This window comes from Oncorhynchus gorbuscha, linkage group LG24 (genome assembly GCF_021184085.1).
Source record: "Oncorhynchus gorbuscha isolate QuinsamMale2020 ecotype Even-year linkage group LG24, OgorEven_v1.0, whole genome shotgun sequence".
Classification (NCBI taxonomy): Eukaryota; Metazoa; Chordata; class Actinopteri; order Salmoniformes; family Salmonidae; genus Oncorhynchus; species Oncorhynchus gorbuscha.
The window spans coordinates 38,028,715-38,054,077 of record NC_060196.1 but is presented as its reverse complement, the minus strand read 5'-3'; the positions used below and the strand labels follow the sequence as shown (position 1 = coordinate 38,054,077).

At 46.3% G+C, this 25,363-nt stretch overlaps 1 protein-coding gene across 1 annotated transcript; it reads left to right on the top strand.

Moving 5' to 3' along the window:
- The first annotated feature begins 3,019 nt into the window (after positions 1-3,019).
- Positions 3,020-24,782, top strand: LOC124012076 (transcription factor HIVEP3-like). Its single transcript, XM_046325457.1, is given in 8 exon segments — positions 3,020-3,201; positions 8,464-12,045; positions 12,048-13,240; positions 13,570-13,760; positions 21,059-21,234; positions 22,035-22,118; positions 22,215-23,017; positions 23,705-24,782. Coding segments are annotated over 7 exon segments (6,270 nt in total). The 5' UTR covers positions 3,020-3,201; positions 8,464-8,924; the 3' UTR covers positions 24,407-24,782.
- The last annotated feature ends 581 nt before the right edge of the window (positions 24,783-25,363 follow it).

The window sequence follows — 25,363 nt, the reverse complement described above, 5'->3', positions numbered from 1 at the left end:
TGTTTGTGTGGGTGTGTTTGGGTCTGGGTGTGGGTGTGTTTTGTGTTTGGGTTTGGGTGTGTTTGGGCCTGGGTTTGGGTGTGTTTGGGCCTGGGTTTGGGTGTGTTTGGGTCTGGGTTTGAGTGTGTTTTGGGTCTGGGTTTGGGTGTGGGTGTGTTTGGGCCTGGGTTTGAGTGTGTCTGGGTTTGAGTGTGTTTGGGTGTGGGTGTGTTTGGGTCTGGGTTTGAGTGTGGGTGTATGTGGGTGTGTGTGGGTGTCTGTACATGTCGGACTACATGCCGCTTGGCTAGCTGACATTAGACGGTCATACACTGTTGCTTCGTTCCACTGTCCATACTATCGTAACACGTAGTACACATGCCCAGTACATTGATCCATTCTACGTAGTGGGCTAGTGTGGATATTGGGGACAGAAACTGTATAAGCCATTGAGCTGCTACTTGGGGTGTGTTCTGCCAGGCAGAAGGTTATCTGTCTTTTATCCTGGTTGACTCCTGCTACGGCTGCTGCTGCCTATTGAGTGGATGACCATTAGGCCTATAGTTAATTGATTGACATGATGGACACTGGAAAGTCGAGCACGGGTACAGACAGCAACAACCGGGAAAGACAGGAGAAGTAAGCCTTGTATTTTATGTAAGAGCTTATATAAACACGGCATTTGCTTAAGGATAGCTAAATATAAACTCACGAACACTCTCAAAGCAGTCAGACATGTAAAAATAGCCACAGCGTGATTGCACAGGATTAATTCTCCTTGTGTATGGGTTTCTTGTTTGTGTGTGTGTGCGTGTTTCTTATTTGACCCCATCCTCATCTTCTCTCCCAGTTAACCGCTAGTGAATTTACTGTCTTGCTCTGAGGCAGTACAGCACAAAGAATGCAGTGAGTGTCTGAGTCAGTTTAGTGTAACAGTATAACTTTAGACCGTCCCCTCGTCCATACCCGGGCGCGAACCAGGGACCCTCTGCACACATCAACCACTGACACCCACGAAGCATCGTTACCCATAGCTCTACAAAAGCCGCGGCCCTTGCAGAGCAAGGGGAACTGCTACTTCAAGGTACCAGAGCAAGTGACGTCACCGATTGAAACGCTATTTAGCGCGAACCACCGCTAACTAAGCTAGCGTTTCACATCCGTTACATGAGGATAAGCAGAGACAGGGTGGGGACTAGGGAGACTCAGACAGACTGAGTCAGTGAGGATAAGCAGAGACAGGGTGGGGACTAGGGAGACTCAGACAGACTGAGTCAGTGAGGATAAGCAGAGACAGGGTGGGGACTAGGGAGACTCAGACAGACTGAGTCAGTGAGGATAAGCAGAGACAGGAGACAGTGGGGACTAGGGAGACTCAGACAGACTGAGTCAGTGAGGATAAGCAGAGACAGGGTGGGGACTAGGGAGACTCAGACAGACTGAGTCAGTGAGGATAAGCAGAGACAGGGTGGGGACTAGGGAGACTCAGACAGACTGAGTCAGTGAGGATAAGCAGAGACAGGGTGGGGACTAGGGAGACTCAGACAAACTAAGTCAGTGAGGATAAGCAGAGACAGGGTGGGGACTAGGGAGACTCAGACAAACTGAGTCAGTGAGGATAAGCAGAGACAGGGTGGGGACTAGGGAGACTCAGACAAACTGAGTCAGTGAGGATAAGCAGAGACAGGGTGGGGACTAGGGAGACTCAGACAGACTGAGTCAGTGAGGATAAGCAGAGACAGGGTGGGGACTAGGGAGACTCAGACAGACTGAGTCAGTGAGGATAAGCAGAGATAGGGTGGGGACTAGGGAGACTCAGACAGACTGAGTCAGTGAGGATAAGCAGAGACAGGGTGGGGACTAGGGAGACTCAGACAGACTGAGTCAGTGAGGATAAGCAGAGACAGGGTGGGGACTAGGGAGACTCAGACAGACTGAGTCAGTGAGGATAAGCAGAGACAGGGTGGGGACTAGGGAGACTCAGACAGACTGAGTCAGTGAGGATAAGCAGAGACAGGGTGGGGACTAGGGAGACTCAGACAGACTGGGTGTATCTCTGTGATGTTATTCAGCCCCCCCCCATCAACATGGCAACTGAAGGGACAAGTTGAGGGGCAGATTGAGGCTGGCATCACGTTATGGCGAATAGCCGTCCCATTCAAGGCCCAGCTGCCTGTGGAGGATGAGGAAACACAACACACGCACACTGGCAGCTCTGTCACTGGCGTTATGGCTGTGATGCTGACAAGGACTCTCTCTGTGCTGCTTGCTAATGCTGCAGAGGGATGAAGACCTTGGTTAGGGCTCCTTTCAAAACCAGCCAGTCTGTGTGAGTGGTCGTCCTTTAGCTACCAATTGTCTTGATGGCATTACCTCAACACTCCACACGTCGGCAAGCTTTCTGCCTCTTGAAAAGGGAAAAAAGGGAAAATAACATCCCTTCCTCCCTCCCTTTCTCCCTCCCTTCCTCCCTCCCTTCCTCCCTCCCTTCCTCCCGTGGTATAAAGAGAGGAGTAGTGATGTCAGAATCACTGAATCGCCTGGACTGTGTTCAGCTGGCTCTGTCAGCAGTATGTGTGTGTGTGTGTGTGGACATTCTCCAGAACCACTCTGAAAACCTGGAACCCTGTGAGCCTTTTTCCACCTGGGTCCTGTGTTTTCAGCTTTTCCAGCTTTTTGTCAGAACGAACGCAGCAATAGTCAACTGCTGCCTTGCTTCCCCCGCCTATGGAAAGTGAGAACTGAATGGGGAAACTGTGTTTTAAAAATACAAGTCACCACCACACACCCTTCCTCTCTGTTCTCCCTCTCTGCCAGCTGAGGAGCCTGAGATTCCTGCCAAGAACAACATGGCCTGACGTCACCCTCCAAATAAGGATATTCCACTTCACTTTTACTATCTGAGGGAGACAGAGAGAGACAAATAGGGAGGGATAGAGAGAGAGCGATAGGCCCCTCCTCCCCATTCATTCATACACACAGACAGGAGACGGGTTATATACTCTGCTAGCTAACTGTTTGTCAGCTCAGTGCACGTACAGTAGAGTGGTGTCTCGATTACCCTTCTCCTCACAGTCACAGAGCGGGCTCTCGCTCTCATTCATTCACAATCTCTCTCTCGCTCTGTTCCGCGCTGTCTCGCTCTCTCTCTCACTCCGTCTCCCAGCCTCTCTTACTCACCCTCTTTCTGTCAGATGTGGAGGGGAAACCACATGCCACCAGGTAAAGGACAATGATATTCTCTAACCATCTAGTGTTCATAGCTGTGTTTTATTCCACATTGTTAATTTACTGGATTATTGCCTGGTTATTGCTGTGTGTGTGTGTGTGTGTGTGTGTGTGTGTGTGTGTGTGTGTGTGTGTGTGTGTGTGTGTGTGTGTGTGTGTGTGTGTGTGTGTGTGTGTGTGTGTGTGTGTGTGTGTGTGTGTGTGTGTGTGTGTGTGTGTGTGTGTGTGTGTGTAGGGATTCTGTGATTGGTTTCCATGTGTGTTGTTTGTCCGTCCATGCTCCAGCACTCTGTCAGAGACAGAGTGTCCAGAGACCCCTGGGCCTCAAACATACACCTGCTCGTGCGCGCATGCAGGTGCACACACACACAGCCCTGGGAATGTCAGCGTTGCGCGTGTGATGACCCCAGGGCTCTACTTCCCTGTCTCTCTGACAGACTGCTGATGAAGCTACGGTCGGTTTCTGACTGTTCCTGGGATAATATATGTGTGTGTGTGTGTGTGTGTGTGTGTGTGTGTGTGTGTGTGTGTGTGTGTGTGTGTGTGTGTGTGTGTGTGTGTGTGTGTGTGTGTGTGTGTGTGTGTGTGTGTGTGTGTGTGTGTGTGTGTGTGTGTGTGTGTGTGTGAGAAAACAGACATCATCTTGAAATAATACATTATGTCTGGGAGAGAGAAATGGAGGGAATGTTTTGTGTTGTTATTGGAAAACATTTCTTGTTACATAAGTCACAACAAAGAGTATTTGTAAAACACTTGTTTAGTGACAAGAAAAATAAAATGAACAAATGTTCATTTCATTTCGCAGAGTATTACAGTGCTGTTATTGCTGTTAATTCTTTTGTAAAACATTAATGTCAAAATGTATTTTCAGATTTCGATATTCTATTTTGTATTTACTATGGTGTCTTAGTTCTCCGTCGTTATCTCAAGAACTGAATCATATTCTCAGTTTCTCTTCTGGTGGGATACATGTCGGTAGAGCTGGGATTAATGCCAGGTATTGATTTTTGGATTTGTACCATTTTTTGTCCAAAGAGATACGCTTTGTGGGAGAGAGGCATCTCAGTGTGCTTTCTCGCTCTCTCTCTGCATCTCTCTCGCTCTCTCTCTCTTTCTCTCCATCCTTCTCCCTCTCTCTCTTTCTCTTCCTTTCCATCTTTCGTTCACTCTCTCTCCATCTCTCCCTCTCCCAGCGAGAATGCTGGGAGATATATTTAGCTCTCCTTCCCTCCATCTGCTGTGCGTGGTTTAGGGGCGTCGCCATAGCAACCACCGCTGGGTGCATATTGGTACGAGAGGAGGGAAATTTACTGGATTTATTTAAAAAAGCGTTTTCAACTCAAATAAATTCAGTTATGTGTCACAAAAAAATAATTGGGGGGATATTATTTGAAAATGTAGGAGACTAGGCAGTGATACTAACCCAGTAATCTCCTTGGCAATGAGAATGAGATGCCATTTCTCGTGTTTGAACGAGATCTTAGAAAAGATATGGCTGTGTGTTATGGAGTTTAAGGACTGCGTGAGATATTAGACTGAATATCGGGTAGATCAGGATGCTTGCTGCTGCTTATAACAAGCATTTTCTTTTAAAAAGGACCTGCTTCTCTGAGCCCATGCAATAACTGTGAGTCGGCAACACCTCCTGACGACAAGCAAAATGTATACACACAATGAACACACTCCACTTGTTTGACAATTTGCACCACTCACACTTGTTCCAGATTTAACAGAAGAATGTCACCTCTTTCTCAAAGTCTAAATGAATCTCTTACTGTAGAAAGCTCTACTCTTTGATAGTCCTCACATGAACCATTGTGTAGTCTCTTAGTCCACCTGCAGTACAGTACCAGTCTGACCTACATTCCATCATCCACTGTTGAAATGCACTCTAGACGTTGTCCTGGACACAGATGTACACGCCAGATAAACACCTAACACACTGACAGTCCATACAGATGTACTGTCTTTTATTACTAAGGGCATTTTGAAACAGAATTAAAATGACTGGCCCCCAAAAAACTTTACAGTTAAACTAAATAATTATCACAGTAGCACACTGTCAGTAAAATGCTACTATATAAGAGAGTTCTACAGTACTACTGTAAGAATGGCAACATGTCATCAGTTGTTTTATATTGACCAGCAGCTAGCACCTCCTGTGGTTTTGCCCTCTTCCGGAGGAGCTTGGCTGTAGGCCACAACCAGCTGATCAGTGGCTCTGTTCAAATACCATCCTAGCATACTCCCTAGTAAGATGCAATGTATTTGGAATGCATTCTAGGTAGTACGGTAGTGTGGATATTGGAACGTACCTAGTGTGTGCGATGAACGGGTTGTTGCTACAGTGCAGTATGTTGGTGCAGAGAAAGTAGAGGGAGTTCAAAAAAATGTAATTCTCAAACAAAACAACTGAAAAGTGGTGTGTGTATATGTATTCACCCCCTTTACTATGAAGCCCCTAAATAAGATCTGGTGCAACCAGTTACCTTCAGAAGTCACATAATAGTTCAATAAAGTCCACCTGTGTGCAATCTAAGTTTCACATGATCTGTCACATGATCTCAGTATATATACACCTGTTCTGAAAGGCCCCAGAGTCTGCAACATCACTAAGCAAGGGGCACTACAAAGCAAGCGGCACCATGAAGACCGAGGAGCTCTCCAAACAGGTCAGGGACAAAGTTGTGGAGAAGTACAGATCAGGGTTGGGTAATATTTGTTTTAATCAGAAACTTTGAACATCCCACGGAGCACCATTAAATCCATTATCAAAAAATGGAAGGATTATGGCACCACAACAAACCTGCCAAGAGAGGGCCGCCCACCAAAACTCACAGACCAGGCAAGGAGGGCATTAATCAGAGATTCAACAAAGAGACCAAAGATAACCCTGAAGGAGCTGCAAAGCTCCACAGCAGAGATTGGAGTATCTGTCCATATGACCACTTTAAGCCGTGCACTCCACAGAGCTGGGGTTTATGGAAGAGTGGCCAGAAAAAAGCCATTGCTTAAAGAAAGTAATAAGCAAACCAGTTTGATGTTCTCCAAAAGGCATGTGGCAGACTTCCCAAACATATGGAAGAAGGTACTCTGGTCTCATGAGACTAAAATGTAGCTTTTTGGCCATCAAGAAAAACACTATGTCTGGTGCAAACCCAACACCTCTCATCACCCCGAGAACCCTATCCCTATGTGTGGGGGAGTTTTTCATCGGTAGGGACTGGGAAACTAGTCAGAATTGAAGGAATGATGAATGGCGCTAAAAACAGCGAAATTCTTGAGGGAAACCTGTTTCAGTCTTCCAGAGATTTGAGGCTGGGATGAAGGTTCACCTTCCAGCAGGACAATGACCCTAAGCATACTGCTAAAGCAACACTCAAGTGGATTAAGAGGAAACATTTAAAAGTCTTGGAATGGCCTTGTCAAAGCCCAGACCTCAATCCAATTGAGAATCTGTGGTATGACTTAAAGATTGCTGTACACAAGCGGAACCCATCCAACTTGAAGGAGCTGTAGCAGTTTTGCCTTGAAGAATGGGCAGAAATCCCAGTGGCTAGATGTGCCAAGCTTATAGAGACATACACCAAGAGACTTGCAGCTGTAATTGCTACAAAAGGTGGCTCTACAAAGTATTGACTTTGGGGGGGGTGAATAATTATGCACGCTCAAGTTTTCTGTCTTTTTGTCTTAATTCTTGTTTGTTTCACATTAAAAAACATATTTTGCATCTTCAAAGTGGTTGGCATGTTGTGTAAGTCAAATGATACAACCCCCCCAAAAAAAATATATATTTTAATTCCAGGTTGTAAGGCAACAAAATAGGAAAATGCCAAGGGAATACTTTCGCAAGCCACTGTATATTATCCTCATGAGAAACAGATGATACAAAGCTAAGATGACGAAGATTGTTTGTATTTGGCTGCCTGGCGTTCAGAGATCTTTAACCACACCAGTTAGAGTTTTAGAGCCATTTCGTTTTGGAGCCATTAGGTGTATGAAAGCAAACATTTATTAAAGAACATATTATTTTGTGAAATTGATATTACTTCATGGGCTTTCAGTGAATTGCTATCATTAGAGAAGTATGCTTGTTTGACAGTGTAGAGTTAGAATAAGGAGAAATTGGAAATCAAATGTGTTATTGGAGATGAGTATTTGACAAAATGACGGTAGTGTATTTTTTCACAGCTGAATGATGTAACCCACTTCCCAATTGGAGAGGTGTTGGTGTTATCTTATGGTGGTATCTATCTCCAGACTACACCATCAGGAAGTAAGTGTTGGTGTTATCTTGCGGTGGTATCTATCTCCAGACCACAACATTTGCATTTGGCCTAATTATTTTTTAGCTAGAGTTAGCAGCTGGGGTTGGGAGACTTTGGGGGAATCTGGATGAATACAACTATTGACTCTTCTGGCTGCAACAAAATCTTGGGTTGAGTTGGGCAATCAAAAGGAAAAATCTGTCATCTTGTCTTGGGAGTGTGATCCCTGAGAAACACGTAGTAGCTTATGCTTGAGCAATGTGCAATGCACACAGCTGATTGGGAACTATTCAAGGGGCTATTGGTACCAGAATCTGAAAATGGATGCTATGACTTGGAGCGTTTTCTTCATCATAAATAGTCAGGTAAATTAGATGTTTTTGTAGCCAGATTCCAAATCACAGTTTGGTAACTAACACCTACATTTTAGGTGTACAGTTTTGCACTTTTGAACTAGACTTCTTTCTGCGTTGAATAACTTTCTCTATCATGCTAATGTTTGTTGTTGGTTGACGAAGTGAAACTGGTCGCTATGAGAAATGTGCCCCTTTAATACGACCAAACCCCAAGCTTTGTTTCCAACTTGATCATCCATCATCCATCATCCATCTGGATGAAATAAGTGATTAAAACCTTGCTTTTTAGCTGTTTGGTTCCCTCCCTTTGACAGTAATGTTTTTAGATCATAGTGGGTGGAGAGAGACTGTTTCTGCCATCTGTCTTCATGATGTCATTTCATTTGGTGTGTGTGTCCATGTGTGCACACACTGTGTGTGTGAAAAAGAGAAAGAAGGAGAGATAGAGACTACCCCTCAGGTGGGTCTGTCTGTCTGTCTGTCTGTCTGTCTGTCTGTCTGTCTGTCTGTCTGTCTGTCTGTCTGTCTGTCTGTCTGTCTGTCTGTCTGTCTGTCTGTCTGTCTGTCTGTCTGTCTGTCTGTCTGTCTGTCTGTCAGTCAGTCACCTAATCTTTTCTTTTTTCTTCTTTCAGGTCCTCTTGAGTGAGGACACAGATGTCCAACAAAAAGTCCTGAAAACTGGATCTGAAGACCTGACACAAGGACGGGTTCAACCCAGTATCTGAATACCGGACAACAGAGACTATCTGAAGGGACTGGCTCAGAGACTCAGAGGGCAGAGTTGTTGACTCTGGGAGCCAACAGAGCTCCAAGATGGAAAGCTTCTTTGGCTCAGGATGGAAAAGGACTTCCTCATTACCGCATGACAATTCACAGTTGTTGCCCAGGATCCGTTGAATGAATGGCTTGACCCTAGTAAGTACTAAGTATGAGTACAGACAGCCTTAACTCCAGTACAAGACAGATATAACTAAGGAACAAAATACTGATCATACATCAATCCCAGAGTCCGTTGAATGAACAGGCTAGACCTGCGTAGCCTGCCCCGGGCGGAGGGATCCCAGGTGTCTACCTGAGGTTTTCGTTCCGTTTTATGGAGGCGTTGCACAGCTGCAGCCACTTGCCGACTGGGGAGCAGTCCAGAGGTCATGACCAGCCTCAGCCAGAAGTGTCTGCTCTGCCTCTCGCAGACCCTGAGCCTCCCAAATCTCCCTCCTCCCAGAACAATCAACTGCAGACACAACAGACTCGCTCCAAACAAGGAGGCCCTCAACATCAACAACAACAACACCACAAACTGCCTAATAAGAGGGAGCGCAAGCGTCTCCGACATCAAAGGCAAAGTGTGGATTCAGACACCCCACTGTCGGAAGAGGGTAAGCATGCAACGGCAGAGGCAACACAGACTAGAGTGTCACGGATACCGTCTGGGGGGACCCCGGCAACTCCCTCCTTATCAACCACCTCCATCCAGTCTACAGAGGCTCCTGTCACAGAGGAGAACCAGGAGGGCACCCTGAAGCAGAAACAGGAGCATAAGCCTGGAAAACCTGGGAAATATGTGTGTTCTTACTGCGGCCGTGCCTGTGCCAAGCCCAGCGTCCTGCAGAAACACATCCGATCCCACACTGGAGAGAGGCCCTACCCCTGTGCTCCCTGCGGATTTTCTTTCAAGACCAAGAGCAACCTCTACAAGCACCGGAAGTCCCATACCCACAGGGTGAAGGCCGGCCTCGCCTCCGGAGAGCCCAGGGCTTTAGAAGAACCAATGCCCGTGTCAGAAGATGAAACCAGACAGCCATCGTCTGCTGCCTCCTCTATCTTGGAGAGACATGGCAGTGTAGCCAATGAGAAGATGCTTGAAGACACAGTGAGGTCTAAAGAGCAGTCCAGTGGGATGGACAACTCCTACGCCGTCAAGAAGAGGCTGGCCATGCGCTTGAGCCGAGGGAAACGTGGCCCTCTAGGCTCGTCTGACTCGATCAGTTCCTCGTTGGGTATGGCGAGTATAGGGAGCAGAGGCAGCACAGAGTCTGGCTATTTCTCTCGCTCTGAGAGCACTGAGCAGTCGCAGGACATCCCACCCAATGCAACAAGTGCCAAAAGCTACGCAGAGATCATCATGGGGAAATATGGCCGCCTGGGCCACCTCCAGAGGATGTCCCGGCATCAGGACCAGCAGCCTTCTGGAAGCCAGGGACAGCAGGAGAAGAGCAGCCCGTTCACAGTGCCCAAGAAGCAGGTCATTGACCACATCACCAACCTCATCACCATCAACGAGGCTGTGGTGGACACAAGTAAGATAGACAGCGTTAAGCCCAGGAGGTTCTCTCTGCCTAGGAGAAGTAGCAATGAGTCTTGCTCTAAGGTTACTCTATCTCTGAAAGAGACACCGGTAGTCCACCACAGCACCAAAAACCCTGGAGACCCAGGATTTAAGAGCAGTGGTTCCATCACTATGGGAGTTCCGTGTGAGAAGTTCCATCATCACCAGTCACTACACGTGGATTCAACGGCAGGCCAGACATCCACTTCCATGGCTCCTCTTCTGAGAAGCCTCTCTATGCCCTCTGCTGCTCGTTCAACTGATGCCTCCTCTGACGTCTTCCCACGAAACTTCCGCCTTAGCCAATCTTTCGATGAACGGTCTGAAACACAGTCTCGCCGCACTGGGATGCTACGACGCCAGCCTGCTATCGAACTACAACCCGGTGCTGAATTGACTAAAGAGGAACATAGTTTACACAGTAGCTCCAACACACTGTACAATCACAATATGTCCACCGTGCCTCCTGATCACAAGCAATGTCAACCAGAGCCGTACGAGTGTGAGACCTGTGGCGTTGGATGTAAGAACTGGGAAGGTTATAAGGCACACAAGAGAAGTCTTTGTATAGCACGACTTCCCCAAGAGAGTCTTGGTACAACAATATGCCAGCTGGACCGTTCACAGTTGATACACTATCCGATTAGCAAACCAGGGGCTTTGGCAATGCGCAAGAGAAGGAAAGAGGAGAGTTTTGAATCTGATGATCCAACATCTCCTGTGTCTTTATCCATACCCACCTTCTCCACGTCAGTGCAAGGCAGAGACAGAAAAAGTGTAGCATGCAATAGAAACTCATGGCCATGGGTAGAGCAGGAGCGTGGAGACACATCAAAATGTTTCTCAGTGATTCAGCATACTAGTTCATTTGAGAAACAGGACCCTTTGTTTACAGACAGTCAAGGTAAAGAGGAGCCGCATTTTAGTTTTCCATCTCATGAGGATGTGTCTCAGAAACAACTGCAGGAACACTCGTCCAAACCAACACCTCGCAAACTGGTGCGTCAACACAATGTTCAAGTCCCGGAGATATTTATCACTGAGGATTCCAACACCAATGTTATTGAGTCTGTTCAGACACAGTCAGAAACAACATCCATAATGCCTAAACAGACTGAGAGGACAGACGAGTTCCAGTGGCCACAGAGGAGCCTCACTCTGTCTGGGGTCCCCATCGAGAAGCTGCCCCCGAAGAAGAAACGTATTCGTCTTGCCGAGGCCGCCCAGTCTTCAGGGGAGTCCATGTCCAGCTTTGACTCCATCTCCCTGCCTCGTAGCCCCAGCCAGGACAGCTGTGCATCCCACGCGTCTAGCCGCTCTGCATCCTTCGAGGAGTCCACCAGACCTGGAGACATGGAGACCCTGGCTGGGACACCATTGAGGAGGTCTAGGGCCCCTAACATGTTGACCGTCCCAGGGCTGCATCTTCACAAAAGGGAGATGCGGCGGTCGGTCTCAGAGCAAGCACCTCACGACCCACAGCAGCAGTCTGTCCTGATGGCGATGTTGGAGATGCGAAGCAAGTCCTTTGACTACAGCAGTTTGTCCCCTGAGCGCTCCGCGGCCGGGTGGAGTGACAGACGCAAATGTCTCCTCATGAGACACACTCCGGTCAAGGACCCAGAGGAGGAGCAGCCTGCCAAACCTGCAGAACTAAAGCGGAACCCCAGTTCCTCCATTTCTGACAAACACACAGCACTAAAGGTGAACAATCCTTCTCACTGTAGCCCCAGTCCTGACCCTGTCAGTCCCAGCACTTCTTCCAAACTAATCCCAGGTCCTCGACACCTTAGTGCGACTGCTAGTTCCCCTCTGTCAGGAGAACCCACATCATGTAACCCTGTACAAACTCTTTGCCAAGAGCCCCCTCACAATGGAAACTGGGTCAAAGTATTCATTTGACTGGACATTGCTCTGACGTTCTACCCTCAAAGAACTCTGTAGAATCTCCTGACCACCTCCAGAGGGTAGACCCATTGCCTCTCTGTTCAGGGAAACCTCTAATTATCTCCCTCCGTCCTGTCCACACCTACATCCATCCTGCCCAACCCCAACCCCGCCCCGTCTACCCTCCCCATCCCCTCTCCACCCAGTGGCCATTAGGGATAGCTAGGGCCCACTACCTTCCAATGTCCACAGGCCTGAAGCTAGAGATCCCAGTCCCAATTCACAGTCATGATGGACCTTCAGAGTTTGTAACACATCCTCCGCAGATCCTCCACCCTCACCCTAACATCTCACATAGCCCAGAGTTACTCCGGCCCTCTATATCACCAGCAGTAGCAGTAGTCCGGCTACAGGCAGACACCAACACCCTAGCCAGTGCCATATACACCACTCTGTCCCAAACCACAACATCTAGGTCCCAGGAACCTGTGTGTTCTGGGTTAAACAGTGGCCATAGAAATTCCCCAATGCCTGAACATAACAGCCACCTGGTCATGTCTCTGCCTGTAAGTAGCAAGATGTTGTCTGGGACTCTGCTACCAGTCAGCCAGTTGGCTCTGCCTCCAGGCAACCACTTGGCTTTGCCTCTGCCTTCAGGCAGCCAGTTGTGGTCCGATGAAGGCTGTAGATCTCCGGGCTCAGGGAGCAACAAGCGATTGTTGTCCCCTTCAAACAGTGTCGATTTCAGCCCTGAGTCCAAACAGCAGCAGAAACGAGTGAAGGAGGAGGAAGAAGAGGAGAGTTGTGTAGAAAACTTAATCGTGGAAACATCCACAAAAGAAGAAAAGGTTGAGATTCCAACATGTTTACCGAGGGTGTGTACTCCAATAAGTCCAGAAAGACCTTCATATCCGACCCTCCAGTCCACCACCTCTCACAGCTGGTGTTATCTGAACTACATCAAGCCAAATCCCTCCACCTCCACCTCAACTGACCACCAGCCCTCAGTGTACTCCTCCTGGTCTACCAGCGAGTATGACCCCAACCCTCCAGGCCTCTCCAGCAAGACAGCCCTGTCCCTGTTGGACTGCAAGCAGAGGGTCTGCCCCACCATCTACACCATGTCTCCCATGTCATCCACCCCGGCAGAGACCCCACCAGAGCCCACCGGCATGAAGACGCCATGCCATTCTGAGGTAAAGAGACTTTACTGGAGGCCTCCTCATAGAATGGTCAATGTGACATTTGCAGTACTGTATGTATTTATTTAGCCTGGTCCCATACTGTACTATGTGCTGTAGTTTTTACTTTATTTTGTATATGACCCAATACACACAATACAGTTTGGCCAAGCATGTAGGCCTATATTGTAATAATAAGTAGATTGTAATGCCACAGTATAATTTAGATAAGTGCTGAAACACATAAGTTATGATGAATCCCCCCCCCCCATCCCTGTCTCCTTGGCCTGATCTTGCTGGAGCAGGGTTGGTGAATTTGCCCTGCATGTCTCTCTCGAGTGTAGGTACATGCCACTCTGCCCGGCGACAGCCACCGCGTCGAGACAACAGAGCAAGAGCAGTCCGCAGAGGACAAGGAGCTAAAGAAAGAACGAGAGGAGGAGGAAGAGAAGGAAAAGGAGGAAAAAGAATCAGAGACCCAGTCAACCAGCAAATGTAGAGAACCTCCAACTCGAATCTGGATCTGTGAGGGAGGGTGAGTAGGCTAGGACTGATTACATTTTACTTTTGAAATAACACTTAAACATTTAAAGATGCAAAGCGTTATTGGCTTTACATTCATAGAGACATGAGAAACGACACTCAGCCTTACAGGTTTTGCTCTATACGGTACAAGGCATGCTACTGTAAGCTACAAGTCATAGACAGTGAGGGTATTGGGTCTCTGTGTTGTGTATGGAGAGCTGTGAAATGTTGTCGTTCCCCTCTGCAGGACATGAGGGGCTAAGGGTTGTCTGTCTGACTACACCAACAGAGCCCGTCTGTTGAGTGGCCCTTGCCAGGAAATGACCAACAACTACCCAGCTTCCTCTACTGTACCCTGTGTAGAAGCTCAGTTACACCCAACACAGTCAATGGTTCTGGTCATTCAGCTGTAGAGGGAAATAGTGGCCAATTTCATTCCTGATTTCATTCCCATTTTAGATGGTGATTGATTTAATGAATGAGAACCTTGAGTCTATTTACATGATTTCTCTGTGCATCTGGGTTTATGTGTATCTATTTGTAGACAGAGAACAAGAGGGGCACTATTTTCAGAGGAGAGAGTGGAAGGTGTTTGATACTAACTCTGCTTCTCTAGTGATGGGACTTATGTAGGATGTGTCAGATAGGAGAGAGAGACAGAGCTCTGATTCATCTGTCTTCATTTACAGTAATCCACACAGCTAGATCGAATCACACTGTTATGAAGCAGACATAACTGAAACTCCCGAGAACACTTGGTCTCCTCCATCATATCTGTGAATGTGCTACTGAGGTGCCATCTGTGTGTTCCTCTGCATCTCTCTGAGTACCGCTGGGAACCTGTTGTTGTTGTTGTCGTGACTCAGGTTCACAGCCTTCTTCTCATCAGTCACAACCCAGCTAGCACATAACGTTCCGAGAACCAAATGTTTCTTTGAGCTTGGTAAGAGTGTGTTTGTTCAATCGTTATTTTGCATACGACCTTCCCACGACCTTCTGGGAATAGTGCAGAATAGTTGCTGGGCTTTGGAACATTCTCAGCACATTTAAGGAACTTGACAAAAAAAATGTCTTTATTTTTCTTGGTATTTCATTCATTTAACAGAACGTTTCCTAAACATTCAGACATGGTTACATTCAATTTCAATCTTGGTAATGTTCTAGGAACGGTTTCCTACTGGTTTGACATTGGGAATGTTCTAGGAACGGTTTCCTACTGGTTTGACATTGGGAATGTTCTAGGAACGGTTTCCTACTGGTTTGACATTGGGAATGTTCTAGGAACGGTTTCCTACTGGTTTGACATTGGGAATGTTCTTAAATAGTTCAGAGAACGTTAAGAAACGTTAGTAATGTTCAGAGAACATTCTAAGAGTGTTATTTAAACGTCTCAGAAAAGCTTCCCATAGGGGGCACAAGGGCAAGTGCCCCGTCAGCATTGTCCTCTTTATCATTTTTTCAGATGTTAAATTAAAACCCCTTAGAGTCGATTGACGCACCCGTGCGTCACACCGTGATGTCATTTTGAGTATCTACCTGTGTGTTTATGCTAGAGACTTACAGTGGCTGCAGCTCAATCTCCTCTTTCTGCCGATATAAAGTTTCTGCATACTTCATAACATGGGGCTTTTAAAAGCTGTGTTTTTCTACAGTTGAGAGGATCCGGACAGGAAAATCGTCACCAAATCGTCTGTAGAACCCAAACCGTTAGAGTTACAAACTAAGGAGATGAAAGAGGAGACTCTCATGCACTCGACAGTGTCGTTTGTTTTGCTCTACGAGATCTGCAAGCTTTACGGCAGTCGTCTGACCTCTCTGATGCAGACATCCTAATTTCAAAGATGTCTTCTCACAAAAGCAACTGTCCGGACCTAACTGTTTGAGCTCACTAATATATCAACAGGGGTTCTAAAATTACAAATCAAATAGCGAAATGATCCATTTTATGACCATCCTAAAACAATTTTAAAAATTAGCTTAGTAGATATTGCGATCTAAGGGCTTAGACCTACAGGGTCTTCACTTTTAAGCCCACGTTTTATCATAATAATTTATAAAAAAGATCTGTCCGCTGTATTTTGCAGAGGGGGCACACTGACTGGACCAGGCAAAGAGTACCCCCCACCTCTTCAAGATATGTCGCCTATTGATTCCTTCTTGATTAATAAATAAAACTGTAACACAGCCACCTAGCAATTTTATGAAGTTGGCTTTAACTAGTCAGCTAAATAGGTTCCCAATCTCCCAAACTCATAACTAGCTATCAAGCCATTTCAGGCTGTCAATCAAGTTAGAGTAGCTTGTCTAACTATCTTACACCTCAGCTCCACTATAAGCGTTGTGTTGCCATCAGCGTTGTGTCAATGAGACGTTCTACTTGCTACATGTTGTTTTGGGAACTGTGAGGAGCAGAGGGGAAGCGCATCTTTATTCTATTGTCCCCTAACTTACCATATTCATTATTTATGCGTAAGTACAATAGCTTTGGTCAAGTTTTTCACAAGTACTCATTCAATTGTTGCTAGTGCTTGTACTAAATGATCCTCTAATTACACAAGTTGCTTTTGTTTACATTGTGAACCTACTCAATGTAGCTAGTTAGCTAGAGTTTCTACTAGCTAGTAGCTTCTTCACACATCTTAGTGCAATAACCAGCGGTGTATAGTCGAGGCCATGTGCAACCAAAATAAACTGTATTTCTCATGATTTCAATTCACAAGATGGAATGAACGCATGCGTCAGCCTTCGAGAATTGAGCCATCGAGAATTGAGCCATCGAGAATTGAGCCATCGAGAATTGAGCCTTCGAGAATTGAGCCTTCGAGAATCGAGCCTTTGAGAATTGAGCCTCCGAGAATTGAGACTTCGAGAATTGAGACTTCGAGAATTGAGCCTTCGAGAATTGAGCCTTCGAGAATCGAGCCTTCGAGAATTGAGCCTCCGAGAATTGAGACTTCGAGAATCGAGCCTTCGAGAATTGAGCCTTCGAGAATTGAGCCTTCGGGAATTGGATGCAGTATAGCAGCTTTTATTGATTTTATAGGAAGCATTTCCTCGATGGCTGACGGCAATGCCGGACACCCAATGGTTATTGTGTAGCAGGTCCATTAACTGGCATCCCTGCTAGCAAGAAAATACTAAAATTGTCAAGCGGTATGCTTAGAGAACCTATACAGAAAAATAGACATTTGTGACCTAGAATAAGGCATAATGATTATGCCTCTAGATTGCAGGAAATGTCTGTAAAGGTGTTTGAAAAATGTACAATTACGGAGCCGTCCACCAGACCACCTCCCCTCCATCCTCATGTACTTCACGCCATCTTTTAAATAATGGGTGCATGACGCCCCTGCTCAGAACGTTAAGAAGACCTTCTTTAAAAACCACAAGAAAACTTTTGTAACATTCAGAGAATGTTCTATTAATGTTATTTAAAAATGTATACAGTCCGTTCTCAACATCAACAAAACGCTCTCTAGCCTCTAACTTGTTACGTGTGTTCAGGTGTGTTGGCCCCGCCCACTAATTGGCCACACATTCAGGAAGTTATTCAAAAAACTCAAAATAACCTGTAATTTCCATTCTCAGAGCGTTAATAAAAACTCCCAGGAAATATTTCAAGGAAACGGAGTAAAACATTCTAAGAATAGGCTAAATGTCCACTTCTGTTCTCAGAACTTTTAAAAATGGTTCAGTTTTACCAGTCAGGAAATGTATTGCTTCGTTCCCACAACCAATGTGAAACCAAAAACATACATTCCCACAACTTCCAATAAGCCCAATGTGCTACCTGGGAATGACTCATCTCTCTTCCCTGCTGTGCTGTGTGGAGCACTGAGTCCGCCAATTCCATCTGTTCGGGCCGTTGTGTGTGTGCTGGATGATAAGACAAAGCAGTGAACAAGAGGAAGTCAAACAATGACCTTTCAGTATGGCTACATTTTGGGGCAGTGAAGGCTGAGTGAGGGAAGATTTAGTGTAGGCTGTCTCTCTGAAGATAAAGCTAGGGGCAGGATCTGTGAATGGGTGTCAGAATAAGCTATGAATTGCGTGGGTTGGTGGCCATCAATATGCCTACATGCTGTATATCAGTTCGGCATGTGGGATTTTTTGTCAGTGGGCATGTACACACACATGCATCGACACACACACACTCACACACACATTTGAAATACTTTATTTGAATCACATTACATCATAAAAGATTCAAACATAATTCAAACAGATGCTCATAACGTGGCTGAAACAGAGTGGTACGTTCTCCTCCACACAACTAGGCGGTCCATAACAGCTGAAACAGAGTGGTACGTTCTCCTCCACACAACTAGGCGGTCCATAACAGGTGAAACAGAGTGGTACGTTCTCCTCCACACAACTAGGCGGTCCATAACAGCTGAAACAGAGTAGTACGTTCTCCTCCACACAACTAGGCGGTCCATAACAGCTGAAACAGAGTGGTACATTCTCCTCCACACAACTAGGCGGTCCATAACAGCTGAAACAGAGTGGTACGTTCTCCTCCACACAACTAGGCGGTCCATAACAGCTGAAACAGAGTGGTATGTTCTCCTCCACACAACTAGGCGGTCCATAACAGGTGAAACAGAGTGGTACGTTCTCCTCCACACAACTAGGCGGTCCATAACAGCTGAAACAGAGGCGGTCCATAACAGTGAGTGGTACGTTCTCCTCCAAACAGAGTGGTACGTTCTCCTCCACACAACTAGGCGGTACATAACAGCTGAAACAGAGTGGTACGTTCTCCTCCACACAGCTAGGCGGTCCATAACAGCTGAAACAGAGTGGTACGTTCTCCTCCACACAGGTAGACGGTCCATAACAGCTGAAACAGAGTGGTACGTTCTCCTCCAAACAGGTAGGCGGTCCATAACAGCTGAAACAGAGTGGTACGTTCTCCTCCACACAACTAGGCGGTCCATAACAGCTGAAACAGAGTGGTACGTTATCCTCCACACAACTAGGCGGTCCATAACAGCTGAAACAGAGTGGTACGTTCTCCTCCACACAGCTAGGTGGTCCATAACAGCTGAAACAGAGTGGTACGTTCTCCTCCACACAACTAGGCGGTCCATAACAGCTGAAACAGAGTGGTACGTTCTCCACACAGCTAGGCGGTCCATAACAGCTGAAACAGAGTGGTACGTTCTCCTCCACACAACTAGGCGGTCCATAACAGCTGAAACAGAGTGGTACGTTCTCCACACAGCTAGGCGGTCCATAACAGCTGAAAAAGAGTGGTACCTTCTCCACACAGCCAGTGGTGGAAAACGTACCCAATTGTCATACTTGAGTAAAAGTAAAGATGCCTTAATAGAAAATTACTCAAGTAAAAGTGAAAGTCACCCAGTAAAATACTACTTGAGTGAAAGTCTAAAAGTATATGGTTTTAAATATGTTTAAGTATCAAAAGTAAATGTAATTGCCAAAATATACTTAAGCATAAAAAAGGAAAAGCATAAATCATTTCAAAGACCTTATTTAAGCAAACCAGGCAGCACAATTTTCTTGTTGTTTGAATTTACGGATAGCCAGGGGCACACTCCAACACTCAGACATAATTTACAAACGAAGCATTTGTGTTTAATGACGAGGGATGTTCTCTTGATAGGTGTGAATTGGACCATTTTCATGTCCTGCTAAGCATTCAAAATGTAACAAGTATTTTTGGGTGCCAGGGAAAATGTAATGAGTAAAAAGTTTTTATTATTTTTAGGAATGTAGTAAAGTAAAAGTAGTCAAAACATTTTTATAGTAAAGTAAAGTACACATATCCCCAAAAACGACATAAGTAGTACTTTAAAGTAGTTTTACTTAAGTATTTTACACCACTGCACACAGCTAGCCTGCACATAAATGGCTGAAACAGTGCCAGGGAAAATGAATGGAGTAAAAGCACATTATTTTCTTTAGGAATGTAGTGAAGTAAAAGTAGTCAAAAAATAATAATAGTAAAGAATAGATATCCCAAAAAACGACTTAAATTGTACTTAAAGTATTTTTTTTACCTTAAGTACTTTATGCCACTGCACACAGCTAGCCTGCCCATAACGACTGAAACAGAGCACTACCTAGCCAGTTGTTTTGGCTACTCTTAGTCAGGCCTGCCTAATCTAAGCCTATGTAAATGGCCAAGACTGCCAACTTTCAATGCCACCAACTTGCATTTGTATCTTAGGCTGTCCAAGCGTGATATGAGGGGCTGGTATTTAAGGAGCTTTTAAGAAAAGGCCTGCTCCATTTTTAAAGTTGTTTTATTTCACCTTTATTTAACTAGGCAAGTCAGTTAAGAACAAATTCTTATTGACCAAAACAGCCTATGTAACAATGCAACAATGATATGGTTTCATGAAAACTCTACATTGAACCCCTGTAAGGACATCGCAACACCTGTCGCATTCATTTAGCCAAAACATTGCTTTTAAGGCACCAAACAGTGATTAAGTTGAGAAAATGAAGCATGTTAGCTATCATTGTAATTACCGATCACATTCATAGAAAGACGTTTTTGTTTTCTGTTTATTTGGAGCAGCTGGTCTGAGCCCAGGGTTTCCTCCCTCTGGTGTGTTTTTATTGGCTGGCTGTTCCAAACCCCAGCTGATGTTGCAGGCTCTCTGTGTTTGGACTGGGGCTGGGTGGTGGTGGTGGTGTGAGAGGGTGGTGATGAGGGTTAGAGTCCCACTGCAGGGCACCCACTTCAGCTTCACACAGAGGGGCTTTTATAACCCCAAACCAGAACACCCTCCACCCCAAAAGCACACACACGCACACACACACACACACACACACACACACACACACACACACACACACACACACACACACACACACACACACACACACACACACACACACACACACACACACACACACACACACACACACACACACACACACACACAGGGGTGGACCCCCTAACCGACTGCCAGAGTGTGTGTTCACTGTGTAAGAAGGGTGTGTGCCAAACAGATACAGCAATAAATAGAAACATTAGAGCAGCGTGCAGGTGCTATATACAGTATATAGAACCAATGCTTTTATTGCAGCCATATGGACTGTGGTTTTCATCAGGGGTGGAAATGAACTCACCACTGAAAATTTGACCCGGGATTCAGATCCAAATATCTAAACTTTGGGTACTCTGTTCACTCAGGTTCCTCTCCATTCCTAGATGTTATTGAAAGAACACTAGCATCAATTCACAAGGTTTATGGTGGTAGCATTACCTGTACATAATAAAACACTAAAATATAACTAAAATTCTCTCTCTCTCTCTCTCTTGTCCGTCAGCTACAGGTCGAGTGAGGAGTACGTGTACGTGCGGGGTCGAGGCAGAGGCAGATATGTGTGTGAGGAGTGTGGCATCCGCTGTAAGAAGCCGAGTATGCTGCGTAAACACATCCACCTGCACACCGACTCACGACCCTACGTCTGCAAGCACTGCAACTTCGCCTTCAAAACCAAAGGTGAGCTATGTATGGACAGGACTGCTGCCTTGTTGTGGTTACAGATAGTTACAGGACTGCTGCCTTGTTGTGGTTACAGATAGTCACAGGACTGCTGCCTTGTTGTGGTTACAGATAGTCACAGGACTGCTGCCTTGTTGTGGTTACAGATAGTCACAGGACTGCTGCCTTGTTGTGGTTACAGATAGTCACAGGACTGCTGCCTTGTTGTGGTTACAGATAGTCACAGGTCTGCTGCCTTGTTGTGGTTACAGATAGTCACAGGACTGCTGCCTTGTTGTGGTTACAGATAGTCACAGGACTGCTGCCTTGTTGTGGTTACAGATAGTCACAGGACTGCTGCCTTGTTGTGGTTACAGATAGTCACAGGACTGCTGCCTTGTTGTGGTTACAGATAGTCACAGGACTGCTGCCTTGTTGTGGTTACAGATAGTCACAGGACTGCTGTCTTGTTGTGGTTATAGATAGTCACAGGACTGCTGCCATGTTGTGGTTACAGATAGTCACAGGACTGATGCCTTACTGAGGTTACAGATAGTCACAGGACTGCTGCCTTACTGAGGTTACAGATAGTCACAGGACTGCTGCCTTACTGAGGTTACAGATAGTCACAGGACTGTGACTCTCTAGTGGGTATGGATAGGTGGATGGGTACTAAAATGGCTGCCTTATTGGGACATGGCCTCTCTTTTAAAATAGATTTTGAAGGAAAAGTGTACCGTTGACCTGCTCAGAGTTGACATCTCTGTTCATCCAGTGTGTGGTTAGGGACGTCTTGTAATGGTTCTCTGTTGTTCCAGGGAACCTCACCAAACACATGAAGTCCAAGGCCCATGGGAAGAAGTGCCATGATGGGCCAATGACTGGTTCTGAGGCAGAAGAAGGTCAGATGATGTTATATTGCTGTGTCTACATAAAGAATATCCAATAATAATTTATGTTGCCTAATTCTTACAATGACTGCCCCCCCCCCCCCCCAGACTGCTCAGTCTGGCCAGAGACAGGACAGGACGAGCACCGGCACTCTGATATCAGCGAAACTGAAGCAGACGACGATGACAACGAGTATGATGATGAAGATGATGATGATGGTGAAGAGGAGTCCTGGTCCCATGAAGACCCTTCCACCACCTCAACAAGCCACTTGAAGCCACCCAAACCCCCAGAACAGAACAGAACCACACCAGACCAGGACAGGACCCGACCATCTGGGTCAAGCCAGCCCAGCCAGCCTCAGAGGCTGAATCCCCAGGAGCCAAGCCTCTGTTACCCTGCTGGTTCCCCCAGCAAGAAGAGAGCTCTATTCTCTCGGAGGAGGCACCTGGACCCCTGTGGTCACCACTCCCCATTGCACTGTCCATCACCAACTCCAGCCCTGTCTCCATCCCTATCCCTAACCAATCAGCTTTCTCCTGCTCACTCCCTATCCCCTAGAGCGGACCTGGCCCCTCTCCGATGCCCTTCCCCCAAGCGTTACCCTGTCTCCTGCCATCCCTCCCCTCCACCTCTCTCATCCCTGTTTCCTAGGCATAACCTGTCCACTGCCCCCTCCCACCCCTCCCCACCCTCCTCTCTGTCCCTGCTAGGTTGTCATGTCTCCCCCTCCCTAGAGAGACATCCGTCCCCCCTAAGAGGCCTCTCGCCTGTCAGGCCCAAGTCTCCCAGCTCCCCTTCCCCTCAGGCCACCATCCCTGCTCAACACAGAGCCTGTCTGCCCAGAGACCCATCTTCAAATCCCCACAGGGACAGACCTGCTACGGCTACAAGCTCCAAGGCAAGGCTGGTGAGTATTTCACAGTCTCACTCTGTCACCCCTAGAACACAACACAGACACACTTTGTGTCTGACCTGTGGAAGACTGCTCGGCTCTCTTGTATTTTTGTTGCATAATTGAATTTAAAATCTATAACGTGGGGACGGATTGGTTTGATAACCACAGTGCTGCTCACTCACCTGCGACGTGATCTGTCTCTGTTTGGTTAGCCGGTTGGGTTCAGAGATTAAATAAACCCTTTTCTACACACAAAGCAGTTCCTGTGAGGGATAAACAGCCAAATACAAGTAAAATAAACATCCAAAACAAATATAGATACGTAGGGTGGTACATTCAGGGTTATTTTAAAGTCATACCTTTTATAGGAAAAGGAAGGAAGGGTAAAACTCTACATTTATATGATTCAAACCGAACCAACAACACAAAACCTGAAAATAATGCAAGATGGTTCCCAAATAGACACAAATGTGTTTGTTCTGAGCAGTCTGTGAAAAAAACGAGTCACACACCTATCATTAGATGTCTGAGATTGTAACCACAAGGACTGTGCCATCAGCCTCTAAATGTGTTTCAATGTCTCAGTCAACTCACCTGATATAAACAGGGTATGTTTCTTCACAAGTCGTGTTGACATTGTGGTTTGGTTGCGTTGTGGTTCTAACCTTTACACCCTTCCTTCCCCTCATCCCTACCAAGCTGAAGAGCTACTCTGTTCAGGAGGACGATGAGGTGCGTCTCCCTCTCCTGTCCCCCAGGACTAGACCATCCCGAGGGGGCCACGGTGGTGTCCTCAGCCACCTGCCTCTCCACTCTCAGCAGCTAGCCAGGACCCCCAACCTGATGATCCCCATTGGGGGGATCCACATGGTACAGCCCAGGACCAGTCGTCACTACAGCCTGGTGAATAGCCCTGTGGCATCACAGAACACCCCTACCCCAGCAGAGATGGACCACTCCAGGACCAGGGGAGCTGGACTGGAAGAAGGGCCACTTAGTAAGCCTTCATCGCTGAAGCACCATCAAAACCCTCTGAAAGAGACGGCTGGGCCTAGCACAAGCATGCACACCAGCTACCAGGACAACAGGGTAGGAGAGGGAGAGGCCGAGGGCAGACTTTCAGGACCTCTCCCAGACAAGGCAGGTACGGCCCATTTACAGGTTCGCTCCATGAGACCTGAGAATCATGGGAGTTTGAGTCAAAGGGAAGAAACTAAACTACTGTTCACTGGGACAGAGCTAGGAGGCAGCTCACACAGTCCAGGTGCCCAAACGAGCACTTTGTCCAAGGGAACCACACACACAGAAAGAGATACAGATACACACGTTAGAGGAGGGAGTCTTTTTCCAGTGACTAAACAAGGCCAAAAGATGCCATCTTCTTTCCAGACTAAACTCTGATAGGAAGGACCTTTAGGGAACAGTGCAACAGACTTGTGTTGGGTGCATCTGTTATGGCAGTGCTTTTCCTACATAGGGGATACGGTGCCATATCAGACACAGACATGGTCTCAGAGCTAGAAGCAGTTCTGGTTTTGAGACTGAAGAAGACGGAAAGAATCCAAGTAGAGCACTCAGGAGCGTACGACTTCTGACTATAATGTGTAACTATATTATGTAATTATATGAATGATATATAGATACAGCTAAAGTCGAAAGTCTACATACACCTTAGCCAAATACATTAAAACTCAGTTTTCACAATTCCTGACATTTAATGCTAGTAAAAATTCCCTGTCTTAGGTCAGTTAGGATCACCATTTTATTTGAAGAATGTGAAATGTCAGAAAAGTAGTAGAGATAATGATTTCTTTCAGCTTTAATTTTTTTAATCACATTCCCAGTGGGTCAGAAGTTTACATACATTCAATTAGTATTTGGTAGCATTGCCTTTAAATTGGTTAACTTGGGTCAAACGTTTCAGGTAGCCTTCCACAAGCTTCCCACAATAAGTTGGGTGAATTTGGCCCATTCCTCCTGACAGAGCTGGTGTAACTGAGTCAGGTTTGTGATTGAGATCAGTGCTTTGTGATGGCCACTCCAATACCTTGACTTTGTTGTCCTTAAGCCATTTTGCCACAACTTTGGAAGTATGTTTGATGTCCATTTGGAAGACCCATTTGCGACCAAGCTTTAACTTCCTGACTGATGTCTTCAGATGTTGCTTTAATATATCCACATAATTGTCCTGCCTCATGATGCCATCTATTTTGTGAAGTGCACCAGTCCCTCCCGCAGCAAAGCACCCCACAACATGATGCTGCCACCCCAGTGCTTCACGGTTGGGATGGTGTTGTTCGTCTTGCAAGCCTCCCCCTTTTTCCTCCAAACGTAACAATGGTCATTATGGCCAAACAG